Source organism: Anser anser (assembly GCF_964211835.1).
Source record: "Anser anser genome assembly, chromosome: Z".
Lineage (NCBI taxonomy): Eukaryota > Metazoa > Chordata > Aves > Anseriformes > Anatidae > Anser > Anser anser.
Window position 1 is genome coordinate 83,267,134 of NC_139723.1, and position 20,716 is coordinate 83,287,849.

Genomic DNA, 20,716 nt, shown 5'->3' on the forward strand with positions numbered 1-20,716 from the left:
TTATAAACACTGTTATATCAAACACATTCTCAAAAACTGGAGAAATTACTGACACAAAACCTGAAAGAGCCTCAATAGAATTCTTCCAGTACTATTTCTCTACTTGCATATTTCATATTTCAGTGTCCTTTACTGCAAACATAAATTGGCCATATGGGAACAGGGAAAAATCAACAAATCCCCAACAGTTTTGAATAAGACCTGCATCCATTGTTTAATGAGAGTAACTGAACATCTAGAAGATTTTTTTTTTTTCCTGGCATGCCCATTCTGTTATCTTTACTCACATTGAGCAATACCTTGATTCCCAAATAGTTTCATTGACTTTAGTGGAATTACATGTGACAAAATGACATATGCAAAAATACTGAAAACCATTTTCCACTTTTTAAACCATTCTTCAGTTAACAACTAACATCACCATATTCTTCTTTATATATTATTGTAATTAAAAATGACATAGGAGTAGTATTTGCAAACTTCTGTATCAGAAATCAGTGTACAAACTTTAGGAAGTAATCTTATAGTTGTGCTATAGTTCTGACAGCCTAAAAATGCATGAAGTGTGACCAAGAGTAAATATCACAGGCCTAAATGCTCTGTTTATATACTTGGGTTTTGACACTTTATATCCCCCTAGGCTGGCACAACTTAAGTTTAAGCATACACACGTCACACTAGCATGAAATTATAAAACTTTTCTTACCACCACCAATTTTCAGTACAATCAGTAATGGACATTAATGCATATCAGCTAACTGAAATGCACTTTTCAAGTAGTATGTCTAACATAATATTGTATAAATTATAATGACAGTTTTTTTTCCTGTCCTGCAAAAGTTCAAAAACGCATTGAACTTTGTATTTTGTGAGTATTCTTATTGACTGTAGTGATATAACTCACAGCTCAGGAAGCTAAACAGCTGAAAAAGGTTTTGTACTCTGTCTCACAATTTTCTTTGTTTTTAATTTAATGAAACAATCAAAATGATTTTTTTTTTTTTTTTAAGATTACGGAACGGCTTGAAATATAAATTGTGAAAGGTCAGTGACGGTAGTGTCCTCTGTGTTTCCACATCTCATTTTCAGTGCTTTCTCTTGGCATGAAATACTAAAGGTGTAATCCTTACTAGAGGAGAAAGTATGCAAGCCGTGCTTAATCCCAAATTTTAACTTTACTGTAACACGTACAGTCACCCGTAAAGGAGCCCTTTTGACAAGACAATGTACGTTAACTTACTCAACAATTTGTAGAATGTATCTGTTTCGGTCACTGTAACAAAACAGGTTATATATATACATTTTAAAAAATCCAAGTGTAAATAATTATAGAGTATTTCCACACATAAAACAACTAGTTGCACATGATGTGATATGTAAAGCAAATTGCTGAAAATTTCTTCAGTCTTTGGGATGATCAAAGTATAAGTAACCAAAACTTACAAATAATGATTGAATTTTCATAAAAGAAGGTTTATGATAGAGGGGCAGAAGGAATGCCCCTCCTACTCACCCTCATTCCCCATTGCTTTTATAGACTCAATCCCTTCCCACAATAAGCCACCATCTTTTTGGTGTTCTTGGAACTAGCAATATATTTTAATGAGGTTATCTTCTTCTGTATAACAGTACTAATAATGTTTCCAGTGACTTTTTTTTTTTTTTTTGGTAAAACATAGTCCTTATTGAAGTTTATACTGCTTCAGAAGTTTTAGGCTATGTAAACTACAGAAGAATATAAATTTAATCAAATTAAGTTAAAGCCTAATGAAATAGAAATTCCTTTATTTACTGTGAAAAATTAGTTACCTTCTATTTTGATAATTCAATCCAGTTTTTACTCCCCTACCCTCACCAAAAAAAAAAAAAAAAAAAAAAAAAAATAGTCTTGTAGTTACAAGCCTGTAATTATACATAGCAAAGAAAGAAAACTGCTCCTTACCTATGGAAATATATATAGTTTTTCAAGTTCCAACCCCTCTTTGAGCTGCTAACCATCACACAACATATGCCATTTGGCAATTTGTCTCCTAGGATATTCACAAATTTCCTTCCAGTGCTCTCCACCTGTACCTTCTGCTGAAGATCCCAAGGTTAACCGGCCAATGACCTCATTTCTTGACCCTCTATCTGAATCTAAAACCAAAAATTCAATGCTGATATCATCAAGGCCCTCACAAGGAATGTCAAAGACAAACAATTCGTTGAACACTGCATTGGGGGTACACTTCTTCACATGGGTTTTCTTTTTAGAAATTCTTTTCTTAGCATGGTACAGGTTCACTTTGACATAAGGATCTGCAATGAAAACAAAGAACACAGGTAAGTTATTGGACTGTCATTTAGAAATTCCTTGATCTAGTTGATGGATGGTAAACTTTGTAATATACCAACAGAATTACGTCCCAGTAAGGGCTAGTTTCAAATTACTGAAGATGATTTGTCTCATTCATTTTTGTGTGTGTGTGTTTGCTTCTGAATTAGTCTCTTTAAACTCCTTTTATGGTCACCAAATATGTAATCAAGACAGTCAGTAGTTTAGGGCATGATTCATCTAACCAAATGCTGGTGTCTCCTCCATGAGATAAATCCTGCCCTGTAGTCTGTTAACCCTCATGTTTACATCTGTACTGCATCTAAAACTGGTCTGAAAGAACATAAAATTGTAATGAATTCTGACAAATATATGTCACTATATATTTACATGTAACAGAAATCTGCTTTTCACACATTTTACAAGTAGGGGATAATCATTAGTGTTAATATGACTCATGGAAAGCAAAGCCTCAAAACCAAGAGAATAATCCCATGCTGAGAGAATGGATGCGATTCATTTCAGTTGCATGTTTTTTTAAAGTCAATTAGCTTGATTAAATTTCTCCACCAACTTTTATTGAACAAATTTAACATTAATCTTTAAATGTATGGCTACATTTCTTGATAGGATATGTACTTGACTTTATGTCTGTACTGTACTATTGAAAAAGGGAAGAGAAAATATCCATATTTTAGCTCTGTTAAACAACTTTGAGTGCACATTCCTTGGAAATTTTCAACTACTGCAAGATTCCTTCACTGTTGTCTTCAACAGTGGCTATAATTCTTCTTCAGAGAAATTCTAAGGAACACTTTAGAAATCATCCCTTTCAAGTACATTTATTTTGCATTTATATTTACACGTACTTCAGTGCAAATATGTACCTGTTTCCAAATTCTCATGGTGCAGAGATGCAATGCTAATCCCCTTCTATCAAGCGAAGTAGTTTATGACTCATATTTAGAAATTTTATGCCAAAGCTATCAGACTGAAATGGTCAGATAATGAAAAATTTTTTGGTTCCTTGGATTGACAATGGTTTGACAGGAGTAAGGTATGATAGAATACATCTTCACTTTCATAGTCTATCATCATAATAAACATTTTAAAAATTGGCTTTATATAATTAAAATGTTCATTAGCTTTGGAATGAGAATATGCGACACAAACACTAAAAATATCAAAATCGGTATCCATCAGAGCATTCATGCCATTGTTCATTTCTTTTTAAATGACCATTTCTGGCTGTTATTTCTGGCTAATAGATAAGGCTGGAATGTTCCTCTTGATTTTATTAAGACTACTAGGAGACCTCAGCACCAATATTTCTTGGTGTGAGAAGTAGAAAGACTGTATTATTGGCTGTAGTAACTATGATTCAGTGGTTGCAAAAACTACTTTTTTCTTCCTTTGAGAAAATCCTGTGTGTTGAAATAGTTAAGTCTTACAGAAAATCAATAGCAGATGTGCTACACTTTGTGTAGTCCTCTGCTGTGTACTCTTCTTCTTGTGTATTTGTCTTATTCTCAGGTGGTTAGTATATTGCATTTTAAATTTTATTATATTGTTATCTAGCATTAACATGCATCTAAATGCAATTCTAGTATTGACTTCAAAAAAAGTTTCACTGAGTGCAAAATGGCACAAGACCATGAAAAGGGACTGCAAAAGCTTTAGTGTACCCCAAGCAGTGGGATAGTTCACCTTTTCACCTTGTCAAATAAATGTTAATGCTCAGTAGGCCAAATTCAGGACTGATGTAACTGGTTGCCTTTTTGGATGCTAAGCTGAAATATACCATAATATACCCTATGAGGATCTCACTCAATATTGATCATCGTAAGTAAACTGATCTTTTGTCATAAATAAAAGCTTTTAGTATCTGCAAACAACATCCCATACTTATGGCAGAAGGATTCTGTTCAAGACAATGACAACACTCAATGGCTTCCAGTGCTAACAGATGTCATCTTTTTTTCTAGTGTGTTTGAAGAACAAAATTTTAAAATATATACTCTGCAAAATAAAGCATTCACCTAGATATGAATGAAATTAATAGACTACAAATAATGCTTACAGCACTTCTGCTTTTCTGGGCTATTTTTAATCTTTGAAATGTCACATTTCAACTGTCTTCTGTTTATTGTACATACTTTGGGCTTATTCATTAGTAAAACCATTACCTGATAATCCTGACACATCAGACTTAGGTAGATGCCTGGCTTTTAAAACAACAACAGTTAGCGTGTTTGTTGTAGACTGATAACAGAGAGAGATCAGTAATTCTCCACGCCCAGATGATTTCTGAGGAAATGAAAGGGGAAAAAAAAAAAAAAAAGAAAGAGAAAAAAAAAAAGATTATTTAGGAGCAATTATATTGACAACACTTGAAAGTAGAGCTAATAAGATTCCTCAAATGTCAAATTACTGTGCATCTCAGACTGGTGTAAAAGTATATAATTTATGGAGCTATGCTGCTTTGCCTAGCAAATATAATTTCCCTGTACTACAGTTACATAACTCTTCTCATCATTGACTATTACACTGAACAAAGTAAATAAGTAAATAAATAACTAAATGAAAATATGGGTTGACGTGGCATCATTATATTCACAGATAATAAATGGAATCCTACATGGGGGGAGAGGGGGGGGGACGTGCAGGGGAAGTCTCAGTGAAAGAAAAACACCTTAAGAACAACAAACTTCTGTGAAAGCTGTGTTGATAAAAAATGAATAAAGGTAATTCACAAGAAAATCGTCAGTAGATCTTTTTAGCCATTAGCTATTCAAAAACAATTAGTGAAAACAACAAATAGTGAAATCCCTGACACTTTCTAAAATAATATAAATGGAATAAAGATGAGATCAAATACTTTCTCTATTATTATTAGATTTGAATTTGCAGGAGTAATTTAGTTCACCAAAAGTCAAGGGAAACAAAAAAAAGATTACCTTATATTCCAGAAAACCTAGTAAGTTATCAACAAAATACCAGTGGCATAGTTACAGTTGTAATATAGTGATAGAATTGCAAAATAATATTAGTTAAAGGTATGTTGTCTGGGAGACATTTACTTAATTTGTCAGCATGCTTGCTCTTTGAAAACAATCAGATTGAAAGTCAATATACAGTCCACTTCCTTAGCAAAGGTTAAAAGACGTGTGTGTGAGGCATGTGCATTTCTGTGGTTCAGCTATGATTGTGGTCTTTACATTCTGAAATGAGAAAAAATTTTATTACATATTTTTAGCCTAGCGAAGCTAATATGCTTTGGCATTGACTTCAGTGAGGCTTTGGCATCTCCCTCATATCTTATAGTCCTTAGAAGTGCTACAGCCTCTGCCATGTTTGTTCTGAGAGAAAAGGTAGTAACAGCACTGAAGTGAAAGAACATGCTACTGCACCACTAGTAGAGTCTCAAAGAGGTTCCAGTTCCCTCAATAAAGACTACCAGTATTCTTTAAGAACTTGCTTATCAGCCCCTAGAGATGAAGTGAAAGATTTGCATTGATTTCAATAAAACCTCGAGAAAACATGATTTCAAACAGAAAAGAGGAATATAATAATAATAATAATTATTATTATTATTATTATTATTATTATTATAATCATGTATAAATCTTTGCATTCTTTCCTATAATGTTCTTTTATTTCCTTTGTATAGCTACTTCCTTATGCTGCCACTATGGAAACATCTCAAGAGCTCACATAGTAAACTTGTACCCTTCTCTTTCCAATATGCTACCAGCACAAGAATCATAGCTAAAACTAGTACAACACTTCTAAATTTTAAATAAGAAATATGTTACCCTAACATTTCTTTTGATGATCTCTCTGTCCATTAGCATCCTTCCTTCTGACAATTCAATTCCTGCAAGGGGGATGAGGACTTCTCCAATGACATCATCTCTGGAAAACCTGTCAAAGCTCAAGATCATAAAGTGAAGTGTTAAATCTTGAATTTGGCTGTAGGGGATCCCATAGAATGTGAAAGTCTCATCAAAAGCTGGATCTAAGGTTTTTCTCAGCACTCTGGTTTTCACCTTGTGCTTTTTCTCAGGCAGGATTGTCATTTTGATGTAAGGATCAGAAGTCATTGACTGTTCATCCATTGCTGGCAGCCCACGTGCTTCTTTGATGTTCACTACAAATGCCTTTTTCTCAAAGTTGTACTCTAAAGAGAAAAAGATTGTTCCTAGCTTGTCTTGTTTTTCTTCAGATGACAAGGATGTGATGGACTTTAAACTATCAGGGGATACTGAATCTTTCTTCCTTTCTGAAAAGTGTTTTGGAGACACATTTTCAAGGTCTGGAGAGCTCTGCGTTTTAGAGGTTGTTTTGGGGAAATTGCCATTTAGATCTCTCTTCTCCAGGTCTAGATGGAGAGAATTCTTAGGCATTGCCGATTTGTTCTTTGCTTCACTTTTATCATCTGCTCCAAACTTCTTCTTACTGTTGAGATTCTCAGGATAAATATCAACTCCCTTCAGAACATGGACAAACTTATATGGAGGGGTCTTATTGGATTTGGAAGATTTGCGCTGGCAGCAGATCCAAGCAAAAAGGGAGACAGAGAAGACAAGGCCAAATGCACTAAAGATCCCAACCACTGTAGGAATTTCATCTGCAAATTAAATAAACAACAACAAGCACATAAACAGCAATGCCTTGGCCTCTGTGTGATATTTAATAAAGTAAGAATTTAGCAAAATAAACTGATACGAGATGGTAATAGCAGGAGTCAATGGACTGAAAGTTCTTTGCATTGTACATATCGCTCGCCACCTGCAGGCATGAATGTGCAGTCCCATACAAAGACAATTGCTATGTTAGTATTTTTCCATATATTGGGTGTCTGGAAGGAAAATACTGTTCTCATCCTAACAGCAATAATCATAAGTAATAGCTCGACTATCTCATCCCTGTAGGTGTAGTTTCTGTGTTTATATGTCAGTGAGTAAAACTAGTTCAGCTTTCATCTTTGAATTTATGTAGCTTTGTTGGTTAGATAATACAGATTCTGAAATATGTATTACTTATAGATACAGCATCTGCTTTTCACACCACTTCCTAGAACACTCAATTAACTCATTCTTATGGTCTGATCCCATAACTGCCTGGAGGTACCTCTTTAAAAAAAATATATATATATATATTAGGAGGTTATAATATTCAACAGTTTCAATGGGATTTTCAATATTTTGCTGGAACAAGACTACTAAGAAAATTTAGGATAATTATATTCCAAGTGTATTATCGAGATGGATGTGACACTGGGCATTCATATGTGAGTCCAAAGCTGAAAAATTGCTTAAGTGTATCACTGATACCTTTGAATTTAAAACATTATGAATCAAAGCCATGGGGAGTTTACAGGAAGGGTTACTACTTTTAAGGAGTATATAAGAAAAACATAAAAACAGAATTCTCCTGTAGCTTAGTATGAATCCTATACTAAAATACTGAATGAAGAGAAAACTGAGCAAGCATTACAAGCTCAATTGTCATGTGGCTACATTAGTTACATATAGAGTATCATTAGCCCTTCACAAGCATGCATCGAAAGGGCAAATGAGCACAACTAATTGGAAATCCAATTTTGCCCATAAGTAACCCTACTAAGTGAGTTTAAAACTCCCACAATATAACAATAAGAGCTTAATCTTTATTCTCTGCAACAATGGAAACTGGTAGAATATTAATGGAATGACATTGTTTATGCATAAATGCAATTGTGTAACAGTTCTGGTTCCTCTAACAAATAATTAGCAGATCCTCCTGAATGAGAAAAGCAAAACTATCCCCCTGTATGAATTACTAAATCAGGTTCATCTAGGTAAAAGCTGGACAAGTAGATGTGCTACCACCGTAACTTCGCTTTTCAGTGCAATGAGACAAAAAAAAAAAAACACACAATAGTAACACAACAAAGTAGGACATAATGTTCCAGCACAGAAGGAATCAGGCCTGGCTATTAATTGCTTCTGACAATGCTCATGCCACTTCACCTTTACCTACAAGCTGTATCAATCTATGTACTTAATCATAAGGATTTAATGAAATAACTGAAAAATATATACATAATCAAGAACTATTTTTTTCCAAGTTAAACACGTGGCTCTGAGTTACAAGAATTCCCTGGGCTGCAGAAATTTAAATGTACATGGTATAAAGGTAGAAAGCAAGGAGTAATTGAAAATTAATTAGAATACTTTAAATCACTTTTAAGAAAGATTTTCACATTTTCAATACTTTTTCATGAGATGACACTTAAAATTTTTATAGTAATGAAAATTATGCTATATTTTTATTCTACAACTACTGAAAGCAGTGGTAGAATCAATTTAGTATTTAAAATATTAATTAGCTCACTTAAATAAGTAATTAGATGAGGATGATGTCACAAGCATAGTTAGAGACATCAAGTGGGTAGGGTAGGCAGGAAAGAAGATGGAATGGTAAATAAACTGTTTTTACATTTATAGCTAATTATATTACAACATGAATTTCTTGCTGTTTTCATAATTTAAATCAGTTAGTTAGCATTCAAGGCAGTGTGTTAATAGGAAATATCACTTATTGATCCTGGGAGAAATTATTGTTTCAGTTATCTGATGCAAATCTGGAGTCACTTCACTTAAGTCGGTAGAATGATCCTTCAATTAAACCACTGCTAAAGCAAATAACATCCAGACTAGAGTCAATATTTGTAAAGCAGAGTTCAGAAACATTCCTACTCACAGCTTTTCTGAGTAAAGCTATTTAGTTACCTGTTTCATAAGTGCACGTTATGACTTTTTCTGAAACTTCCAGTATCATAGTTATTCAACATGTAAAAATGACACAACTGAAAAGTTCATTGTTATTATTGCTATTCTCAGTGAACACAGATTAATCAAGACAGAGCTGTTTAGCCAAAAACACTGGGATCCTGTACTTTCATCCTCCTAGCAATGTTCTTTACAGGACTACATTTCACTTTAACTAAAGGTTGACAAGTCTTCCTCTATGACAAGAAAAAAGGAATGACAATTATTTCAAGAATGACAGATTTTCTCTGTGGCACAAGATGCATTTACATCATTTAACTCCAAAGCCATGCTACTTTAACCGAGACAGAGAAAACAACCTCAAACCTTCATCATCCAAAAATGCAACCAGTCAAACCTCTCCATCTCCCCCAGTGATTTACTGTGGGGAACGGGCAGGGGCAAAGAAGAGAGAGGGATAGAAGGGCAAGAAAGCAAATTCCCCCAACTTCTGGAATCGAACAGAACTAGGGGAAATCAGGTTCCTCCCAACACGCCGCGTGCGGTGAGGCGCTGGGGCGGCTCAGCAGAGCCTGCCTGCATGCTCTACTCCTGGGGAAGGGAGCAGCCCCCAGTACCCCCAACCCCTCTGCCGGGACGGGGATGCGCTTACCGAAGTGCTGGCGGCTGGCCGCGATCGGAGCCATGTTGGCGGCGTGCGCTGCCCGCGGTGCTGGGGATGCTGCCCGCGGTGCTGGAGATGCTGTCCCCGGTTCTGGGGATGCTGTCCACGGTGCTGGAGCCTCCGCCCGCGGTGCTGGAGCTTTCTGCCGAGGAGCCCGAGCCTCCCCTCCGGTGTCCAGAGACCTGCCCAGAGCTCCGAAGCTGTCCCCCTGTCTCTCAAACCACCCGGGCAGCGGGCTTTTCCAACGTGGTTTAAAAAAAGAAAATAAATAAATAATAATAATAATAATAATAAAAAAAAAAACGGAAAACAAAACCTGGAGACACGAGCGGTGGGGAAGGTGGAGGAGGAGGATGAGAGGGGGCTGGAGGAGCGGGGGGAGGGGAAGCTTCGGTCCTCCCCTTTGCACACTGATTTGCAACCCCCTTCCTGTTTTGGCTCTTCTGAGTAGCTCCGCTCCGAGACTGAAGACGTGGTTGAAACCCAAATTGACGCAATCCTGACGCTACAGGGCTGAAATCAGCACCTTTCCCACTTCCCATCCCCCCCTCCCAACCACCACACCCTCCCTCTCTTCCTCCCTTCTCTCCCCCTATCCCCCCCCCCCACCCTTCCATCTTTCTTCGGATTGAACATGCACGCATCGATTATTTTAACTGCCCTGCTGCAGGATATGAGCTCCCACCCTCTGTCGGACACAGACAGGGGAATGCTAATGTCTGTGATTCAATGCATCTTGTGTAATACACGGGTGTGTCTGTTTTTCTGGGGTAAGATCTATTTATCTGCTTATTTATCTATCAGCTGGACAGGCTATAATAATGTGAAGGAGATGCCAGCTCAGATGGTCCAGACACCTTGGCTCCAACTGCAAGGCAGTTTTCTCCTATGACTAACGTGATACACTTACTGGATTTGAATCACGAAAACTCCTGACGTGCCTTCTCCCTGTCCCTCCTCCCTGATTCTCCCCACTAGCCACCCCCATACAAAACCCTAAGCCCTCACTTTGCACATATATTTCTCTTCTCCTCTTGACCTTCCTGCTTGTCTGGGAAAGAGCTGACTCTACTGAGATACTTCTGGATTTTACCCAATTTACATGTCTGTCTACCAATCTGGACTAAGAACATGTAGAGGGGAGGGAAGGGGCAGGCAGGCAGGAGGACTGAAGGGAAACAGAATGAGAAAGCAGAGCTGCCTGTAACTAGAACCACTACAGCATAAAATAAACCAAGCTAAATCCTGGTGCAACAGAGCTGCAAAAGCCAGCACCTGGCATCTGACTCCTCCTGGATTCAGAACGGTAGCAGACAACTTTGGAGACCAACTGCTGCATAAATGGGAAACAGGTGTAGTTGCTTTTCTAAACAACAAAATCCAGATGCAAGCATAGTCTGGCATGACCCTGCCCCACAATGGGCTGCTTGGATGTCTTGCCCCCCTTTAAAGCAAATACTTCCTTCATACTGAAGCCAGTGAAGCTCCTTGAAGTTCAGAAACATAAAAATGGGAAGGCCAAGGAATCATTGCAAGCTATTGTCCAAACACAGCTGAATGAATATGCCTGTCTAGTCCTGAGAACTGGAAACACACGGACTAATATTGTTTATGCTTATTTGCTTCTGTTACACCTTTAGCAACTTGGCCTTGGTATGCACCTGCACAAGACTTCCACAAGCAATCAAATCCACTTCTCCAACCTTCTTTATATCCAATCCCATTTAATAAAACACAGAAAATAGTTTCCCACCACTGATCTTTTTACAAACACCTGGAGTCCAATGAACTATTTTTTCAGCTTTTGTTATGTTTTGGCAGCACAATTTGATCTGGGATGTTTGGGTTCAGATGTTGGCGCCAATCCAAGTACATCTGGCTCAACTTCTCTCTTTTTCCTGCCAGTCCTCCCTCCCTTCAGCCCTGCTATCCACTTCTCTTTCTCTGTCCAAAATTCATCCATGCTCAAAATGTGCATCCATTGAAAGTAATTATATTTGATTTAAAACCACTTTCCAGGTATACAAGCCTCCAGACATGACTCAAATAAACAAGATCCTTAAATGAATTTAGAGTTAAATGTGTTTAACTGGGTTGTTAAACTATTATAAGCTGTTCCAGTGTCTTGAATTTAAGAACAATAGACCAATAATAAATATACGGTATACCTTGTTAGGTTATTAATCCTAGATGAGCTAGGATATTGTGAGCATATATGTTGACATTGAATTACTGTCAATAGCTTGTGAAGATGATGATGATGATTGTTATTATTATAATTTTGAATGAAATCTGAGACATCGTTTGATGATATAGGCAAATGTATGGACCACATGAAAGTATAACAATTATTGGTTCAGGTTTTCTTCCTTTTAGTTTCTTAGATGTCCTAAAGGTATATAAAAGCTTTTATATAATTTATATGTCTTTATAAAACATGCAAAGATCATTTCCGTCAGAATTCAGATTTTTATTTTATTTTATTTTTATTCTCTGTGAATAAACTGCTGACATGGGAAAGATAAATGTTCTCCCTTCCACCCTCTCCCCCACGTCTCCTCCCTCCCCCCCCCCCCCAAAAAAAAATATATACTTCTTAGGTTTTAGACATTTGTTAAAACCCCTTCAGTGTTGGGTGCTGTACAAACATATTGTAAAGAGCCCTTCCTTTCATCTCATTTCTGTGCACGTGTAGCTCTACAAAGCACTATAGAAAAGGTTTCACAGTACCACTTTTCTGTCTTTAGAAACTTGGAGCTGCCAAGACTGTGTGTGTACATAAGCATATATAAACATATATGCAAATACGCCAATTATTTCTTCATTGCATTGGTCAGTGAAATAACGAATAACCATCTTTTTACATCACTCATGAACTTTCTATATTTAATTCACAACTCCACTTAATGGAACAGAATGAACATCCCAGAAAATACTTGAGGAGGAGGTGGAGCACTGAGTTGCTGACACATCCTGAGACAGACGCACTTTTTGCTCCCTGTGTTGAGCAAGCACCATCTAGTGTACGTCTTAGACCCATCACCAGATGACTAGCATACACACATGTAGGTACCACAAACATAAATGTATGCAACCACCTCACTGCTTCATCGTGTACTTTTCTGACAAGTGGCCAGAGGGATAAAAAATCATCATGTGAAGCCTTTGAGTGTTTTTTTTTTAACCAGTTAAGTGACTATATTTCAATTCAGTCCCACACAATAATGACTCTCCCTTTTTGTGACTGTACATTCTTCACATTTCTTTCTGTTCTGAGAAACATCATGGACACTTCAGCAAAACTTTATAGAGTTTGCAAATAGCTTTTCAGTAAAAAATTGCACTAAGGACTCACTGCCCTAGTAATACTCCCTTAAGTTTTGCAGCAGATGAAATACAATGATCCCGCACGCTTCCAGCTCAGAGACAGAACACTAAAAGGAGCTGCCTGACATTTTGCCTGCACTGAGTCGCAGTGGATTGATCACCAGCAAAATATCTCTATGTATAATCTAGCTGTATCACAACAGGGCCTTCTGTGGCCTGCAAAGCAGATTGCCAGTGCTCATGCATGCGCAGCGCACCCTCCTGCCATGCAGAGGGAAGGGAGGGTGGTTGCTAAGCGACGCGGCCTGTACGCTTCCCGAAGCAGACAGGCCTCAAACAGGCATATGGGGCTGGAAAAGGGGGTCCCCCACCTGCAAATGAACTGTCATCTTTCCTCATATCCCCTGCACTGGGTGTGAGGAAATCCTAACCCTCCCCTCAAAAAAAAAAAAAAAAAAAAAAAGTTATACTAAACTATATCCAATAAAGAGTCAACCAACAAAATTAAAAATAAAACTCTGTGATTTATATGTATGAGGTGAAGCTGGTGAAACAGCTCTTTTCCATCTCTGTGAAATGTTTCCCTGGAGCTTAAAGACAGTTACACGTTTTCAAAAATAGTGTCTAGGATTGAGTTCTGTAGTTGCCAGGTGCCAAACTACAGACATTAATTAATGCTATTCGGCACCAGTGAAAATCAAGCCCTCCAGCTACACTTACAGAATAAAACCTCAGTGAGAATCCAGGTGAAGGTCCCTGATTTGGGGGAAGTGCAGAGCATCCAACACCTTTAAAAGTGAAACAACTTCAGAGCAATCTACAAAGGGATTTAGGCAGTTACACTCTGCTTAATTTCCACTTCAGTTGCTCTACCTCCATTTGCAATAAGACAGTAGAAAGGGGTTAGCAGCCCTCCATGTCTCATCTCTCAGCCTTTGACACTCCTTAGCTGCATAAAGGAACATCTCTGTGTGCTACGTACACCCATAAACCAGGATTTATAACTCAAAGACTCATCCTGCTGCCTACTAGGCCTTACAGACTCATCGATCCTCCCTGGACTGAGACTAAATTCATCTGCACTCACAGTAATGTCCAGTGCTACATGAGATACTTTAGCATGACCCCCCAGTTTCTGTTGAAGAATGCTGTAGGTTTTCTGGAACATACTTGCCAGTCCCATGTGAAAACAGCAGATACCACAGAATTCCTGAAATGGTAATAGATATAAAGATTTAGGGAACTGAATCACCCTCTAGCTGATACACCAGCCAGCTGATTTCAGACACTTTGGATGTCCATGAATGCCAGTATGCTTGGATTGAAACTATTCTGGAGCCTTTGCAAAAAAAAAATAAAAATAAAAATAAAATAAAATAAAATAAAATAAAATAAAATAAAATAAAATAAAATAAAATAAAATAAAATAAAATAAAATAAAATAAAATAATAAAATTTGATACCAACAGTGCTGAAAATTGGAAACAGAATCAGAACCTTATTTATATAAGGAATCTCTTTTGCATTTTACTTAGCTTTAGTTGTTAAAGTATAAATGAAATAAAGAAAAAGGTATCACTAGGGAATTAGGCTGAGAATATAGAGCAGTTATGGTATTAAAAGGCTTGAATTACTCTGAATTTCATACCTAATTCATTCAGACTTCCTTGGAAATCTCCGTCTTAATTAACAGACAGACCTTTTATATTTTTGTGTTTTTGTTTTTGTTGTTGTTGTTGCTGTAGTGTTTTGTGTGTGTGTGTGTTTATTGTTATTATTACCTAATTAATAAACATAAGGACTATACTAGAACAGGGATTTAATTGCTTAAACCACACCTAGCCTCATTTTTATGAGCTTTAATCTAAAATTCAAACCTTGAAATCACTGCTTAACTTATATTTAAGACCAAGAACACCTTAAGAAATCGTAGAACAATAGAAAGGACTTCCTGTAAAATGTTTACTTTTCTCACCATACGCAAGAACACTTGCCTGAAGTCAAGCACCTAATTCATTTCTTCACCTTGCTCACCTGCTTTGGACCCAGTCTCCAGACGTGCCTCATGGAGCAGGTGCCAGACCAGGGCATCTAGAAAGAGTTACTGCCTTCCAGAAAAACAGAGGTAGGAGAGCTCCATCAAAAAAACTCGTAACTCAGGTTCAAGTATTTCCTGTGCTCTTGCAGAAATATCCTAAGTTACATTATTTACAGTACTTTAAAGGAAGAAATGGACTTTTATCCACTGACTTTTGTCCAATGTGATGATGTACTAAGTCATGAAATAAATATGCAACATAACTGTAATAATCCACAAAGAATGGAAGCCTTCTTTCTCATTTTCCTCCGAAGCAATGTTTTCATATTGTATCTCTGGCAACTTAACATTACATGTACAAGCACTTCACTCCAGGGGAGGTTCACTATTTTGAGGTCCAAACACTGGAGAAATTCTCTGAAGCTTTGACTAAAGCCTCTGCACAACAGAGGGATTTATCAAGGACAACTAATACATTGTATACCACATTCTATCTTAAAACTAGTTTTTGTCTGGACTTCAGGGATTGCATGGTTCAATTAAGAAAATATATTACTATTAACATTTGTAGTTTAAATGTAAAAATCATTATTGTTACTTGTCACTTATTGTTAAAATTTGAATCCATTTGCAATGAGAAATAGATAAAACTCAGGAAAGTGAAGTGAACAGTAAATAAAAGAGAGGGAAGAAGAGAGATTCTGAAGAGGATTTTATTATTGTTAATATTATTATTATTATTATTCTTTAAAAAAAAAAAACAAACACAAAAACGAACAAAACAAAACAAAACAAAACAAAAGTCTGGATCTGGAAGTAACTGCGTGACCCTACATATTCTGTAATTACTGGGTGTCTTCATCACATATGAAAGTTCTGGTGGAAGTCAGACCTTTAATGCTAACGTGTTTTAAGTATGTAAATTAATATTACAACATGAGGAGCTTAGTTTTCAGAAATCAACTACTCCCAAAATTTGTTGAAAGTCTGATATTGTAGCCTTATATCTTGTGCTCCATTCTGAGTGATATATCCTCAACACAAGGGGAAGAGAAACACATGAAGTAAAAAGCTGAAATACAGTGTCAGTAAATTCTAATTTATTTTTTATTTTATTTTTTTAAGGTAGGGTGGAGCTTCTAGCACAACCAGAGAAGTAAATGGAAACTATAGATGAAAAACAAGCAGTTAAAAGCATTTATGAGACATGTTTTCATTTAACTAAATATAACATCAGGAATTTTAAACTAAATTATTTCTATATCAGTACTATTAAGAGTAAAGTAGATGCCTTTAAGAGACCAGTCTGGAGATCTTTGGTTTTTTATTCTGTATGAGTCTGCCAAATGGAGAGAGAAGAGTTCCATTCTTCAGTGCTGTCAGAAATGCAGTAATTTTTCTCCAATGCTTCTATGACTATTTCCTCCCACTATAATCAGTTAATGAACTTCCTGTATATTTATGCATCCAAATGATTCACATATGTACCAGCAATATGTGGAAATGAAGATTTACTCTCATTAAATTGGTAAATTTTTTTGAAATGTAGTTTGGATGTAATGCAAAGCCTGAATTTGGACAAAAGTCTATTGTAACCTAATTCAGAAGCAGAGGAAAAGGAGAGAGAATGAAAGAAGGGAGGAAAAGATGTTGCTCTGCACTGTAGGAAAAACAAGGATGAAAAAATTAATAATGAAGTGATGCAAGCAGTGGCTGACAAGCCAAAAGGGGAATCTACAACTACAATTCTGCTCCACTGAATTTATGCTTAATATGATATGCATCACTTCTCAGGCTCTGGTCTTGTTAGAGATTCTAATTCTTAAGCACATGAAGAACTCTAGACTGAGTTTTAATTTCATGCAGATAAGTTGGGGGGGGGAAGGGAAGGGAAGGGAAGGGAAGGGAAGGGAAGGGAAGGGAAGGGAAGGGAAGGGAAGGGAAGGGAAGGGAAGGGAAGGGAAGGGAAGGGAAGGGAAGGGAAGGGAAGGGAAGGGAAGGGAAGGGAAGGGAAGGGAAGGGAAGGGAAGGGAAGGGAAGGGAAGGGAAGGGAAGGGAAGGGAAGGGAAGGGAAGGGAAGGGAAGGGAAGGGAAGGGAAGGGAAGGGAAGGGAAGGGAAGGGAAGGGAAGGGAAGGGAAGGGAAGGGAAGGGAAGGGAAGGGAAGGGAAGGGAAGGGAAGGGAAGGGAAGGGAAGGGAAGGGAAGGGAAGGGAAGGGAAGGGAAGGGAAGGGAAGGGAAGGGAAGGGAAGGGAAGGGAAGGGAAGGGAAGGGAAGGGAAGGGAAGGGAAAGAAGTTTTCTGAAACATTTTATATTGAAGTCAAGACAACATAAGAATGGCTGAAAAGGAAAAAAAAAGACACTTTTAGAAAAAAGTACCTTTTATATAATTCAGTAAGAAATAGCAGAAAATAAGTTTGTTTGTTTCTTTTTCCACTTTCATAAGCAGCAGACAGAAAATATTGTCCACTATTATATTTTCAAAGAATGTCCAGTAATTCAGTATGCCGTCTAAGGACATCGAGGTGCTTGAGTGAGTCCAGAGAAGGGCAACAAAGCTGGTGAGGGGTCTGGAGAACAAGTGAGGAGCGGCTGAGGGAGCTGGGATTGTTCAGCTTGGAGAAGAGGAGGCTCAGGGGTGACCTTATCGCACTCTACAGGTACCTTAAAGGAGGCTGTAGAGAGGTGGGGGTTGGTCTATTCTCCCACATGCCTGGTGACAGGACGAGGGGGAATGGGCTAAAGTTGTGCCAGGGGAGGTTTAGGTTGGATATTAGGAAGAACTTCTTTACTGAAAGGGTTGTTAGGCATTGGAATGGACTGCCCAGGGAGGTGGTTGAGTCGCTATCCCTGGAGGTCTTTAAAAGACGTTTAGATGTAGCCCTTAGTGATGTGGTTTAGTGTAGGACTTGTTAGTGTTAGGTCAGAGGTTGGACTCGGTGATCTTGGAGGTCATACAGCATCCCTTTCCTAGGTCTGATAACATCAGGATGTCTATTATTACTGCCTGATTACCCCTAAATAAATAAATAGATAAATAGATAAATAAATAAATAAATAAATAGATAAATAAAATCTCTCCAATGAGGAAGATAACACAGACCAACGATGAAAGGAAGAAGTAGTGACCTCAAATTGTTCACAAAAATGTCATTCCCAGGTAAGCAATTTTAAGACTTAGCAAAAGTAAACAGAAATCAGAATATTCCAACAAAAACTTTGTGATTACTATGTTATTTACCACTGAATGGTTCGGGGAACTATAGGCCTGTTAGTTTCACCTCAGTGCCAGGGAAGCTCATGGAGCAGATTATCTTGAATGTCATCACACGGCACTTGCAGGGCAACCAGGCGATCAGGCCCAGTCAGCATGGGTTTATGAAAGGTAGGTCCTGCTTGACGAACCTGATCTCCTTCTATGACCAAGTGACGCGCTTGGTGGATGAGGGGAAGGCTGTGGATGTGGTCTACCTTGACTTCAGTAAGGCTTTTGACACCGTTTCCCACAGCATTCTCCTCATGAAACTGGCTGCTTGTGGCTTGGACTGGCGTACGCTTTGTTGGATTAAAAACTGGCTGGATGGCCGGGCCCAAAGAGTTGTGGTGAATGGAGCCAAATGCAGTTGGAGGCCGGTTACTAGTGGAGTCCCCCAGGGCTCAGTGCTGGGGCCGGTCCTCTTTAATATCTTTATCGATGACCTGGATGAGGGGATCGAGTGCACCCTCAGTAAGTCTGCAGATTACACCAAGTTAGGTGCATGTGTCAATCTGCTTGAGGGTAGGAAGGCTCTGCAGGAGGATCTGGATAGGCTGGAGTGATGGGCTGAGGTCAACTGCATGAAGTTCAACAAGACCAAGTGCCGGGTCCTGCACCTGGGGCACAACAACCCCAAGCAGCGCTACAGGCTGGGAGAAGAGTGGTTGGAAAGCTGCCTGGCAGAGAAGGACCTGGGAGTACTGGTTGATAGTCGGCTGAATATGAGCCAGCAGTGTGCTCAGGTGGCCAAGAAGGCCAACAGCACCCTGGCTTGCATAAGAAGCAGTGTGGCCAGCAGGTCTAAGGAGGTGATTGTCCCCCTGTACTCGTCTCTGGTGAGGCCGCACCTCGAGTACTGTGTTCAGTTTTGGGCCCCTCACCACAAGAAGGACATCGAGGTGCTCGAGCGAGTCCAGAGAAGGGCAATGAAGCTGGTGAGGGTTCTGGAGCACAAGTCTTACGAGGAGCGGCTGGGGGAGCTGGGCTTGTTCAGCCTGGAGAAGAGGAGGCTCAGGGGAGACCTCATCGCTCTCTATAGGTACCTTAAAGGAGGCTGTAGAGAGGTGGGGGTTGGTCTATTCTCCCACATGCCTGGTGACAGGACGAGGGGGAATGGGCTAAAGTTGTGCCAGGGGAGGTTTAGGTTGGATGTTAGGAAGAACTTCTTTACTGAAAGTGTTGTTGGGCATTGGAATGGACTGCCCAGGGAGGTGGTTGAGTCGCCATCCCTGGAGGTCTTTAAAAGACGTTTAGATGTAGCCCTTAGTGATATGGTTTAGTGTAGGACTTGTTAGTGTTAGGTCAGAGGTTGGACTCGGTGATCTTGGAGGTCTCTTCCAACCTAGATGATTCTGTTATTCTGTGATTCTGTGATCTACATTACATCTCTGACTCTACCAACCTCTTGAACAGGGAGATTTGAGTTGTTCTAAACTTTGTACTGTTAAAGATCCAGGTAGTACTTTTGATTTTTTCCAGTCAGATTGCAAGAGCTGTAAAGAGTTGCAAATTTCCAACAGTTTACCTGGTTTCTCTGTATTGTTTTCAGCTGTATTTTTAGAATGAGGTCCTATCTTCATAGAAACTAATGAGGAGACCTTCTAATATCATTCTCAGAATTTGAACAATATCTGCACAAAAGATTTTTAGCAGGTCTTGCAAACCTAAGTGCTCATGTCCAGACATGCTAGAGCTCAATTTGTGTACCTGAATTTGCTCACCCTGTGCACATTTATACACCTTACAATACAACATATAATTACATCAATCACAAACTGCTTTTTCCGCAGGACATTTGGCTAATTTAGAATGGACAGTGCTCATTTAATGAGCAGTGGTTCTTGGTTAATGCTTATTGTTCCATGTATAGCCCCAGGTAGTTATTATCACATGCTAATCAAACCTTGCTCTGGAAACAAAATAATTAACTTTCTTGTAGATTTTGCTGTTGCTCACTGTTACAGTATCGTGCTACTTCTGTAACATCAATTATTTTCTGTTGGGTTCCTGACAGATACAACACTAAAACATAATCACTTGGTACAAGAAAGGGGAAAGATTGTCAACTATTGTCACCCCTTTTCTGAAACCAGAATCCAGATCTAAGTTTAAATACTAAGAGTGTTTGGTATTGAGCTGTAGTATATACATCCATGCCCTAAAAAGGAAATATGTTTTGGTTGAAAACTTTGCAGCATTATCTTATTGATGTTGTAAGGTGTCCCACAAACTTTCTTTCAAATAAAATAATAATAATTCAATAGAGCGACTCACTTTAGAAAGAACAAGCATTTTTATTATGGTTGCAAAAATTGATAATACATAACATAGTCCTCAAAAGC

The 20,716-nt window shown here is 38.2% G+C and overlaps 1 protein-coding gene across 2 annotated transcripts; it reads right to left on the bottom strand.

The window, feature by feature from the left end:
- Positions 1-1,586: 1,586 nt before the first annotated feature.
- On the bottom strand, positions 1,587-10,244 carry SYT4 (synaptotagmin 4). Of its 2 annotated transcripts, none has more exons than XM_083817867.1 (4): positions 9,743-10,244; positions 6,130-6,944; positions 4,501-4,621; positions 1,587-2,298 (listed from the first exon to the last, which is right to left on the bottom strand). In XM_083817867.1, the coding sequence occupies exons 1-4, from the start codon at positions 9,774-9,776 to the stop codon at positions 1,991-1,993; spliced, it is 1,278 nt and encodes a 425-aa protein (XP_083673993.1). In that variant the 5' UTR covers positions 9,777-10,244; the 3' UTR covers positions 1,587-1,990. The 2 variants fall into 2 exon arrangements, with proteins under 2 accessions (XP_083673993.1, XP_083673992.1); XM_083817866.1 differs by having other exon boundaries at positions 6,136-6,944; positions 9,743-10,193.
- Positions 10,245-20,716: the final 10,472 nt, after the last annotated feature.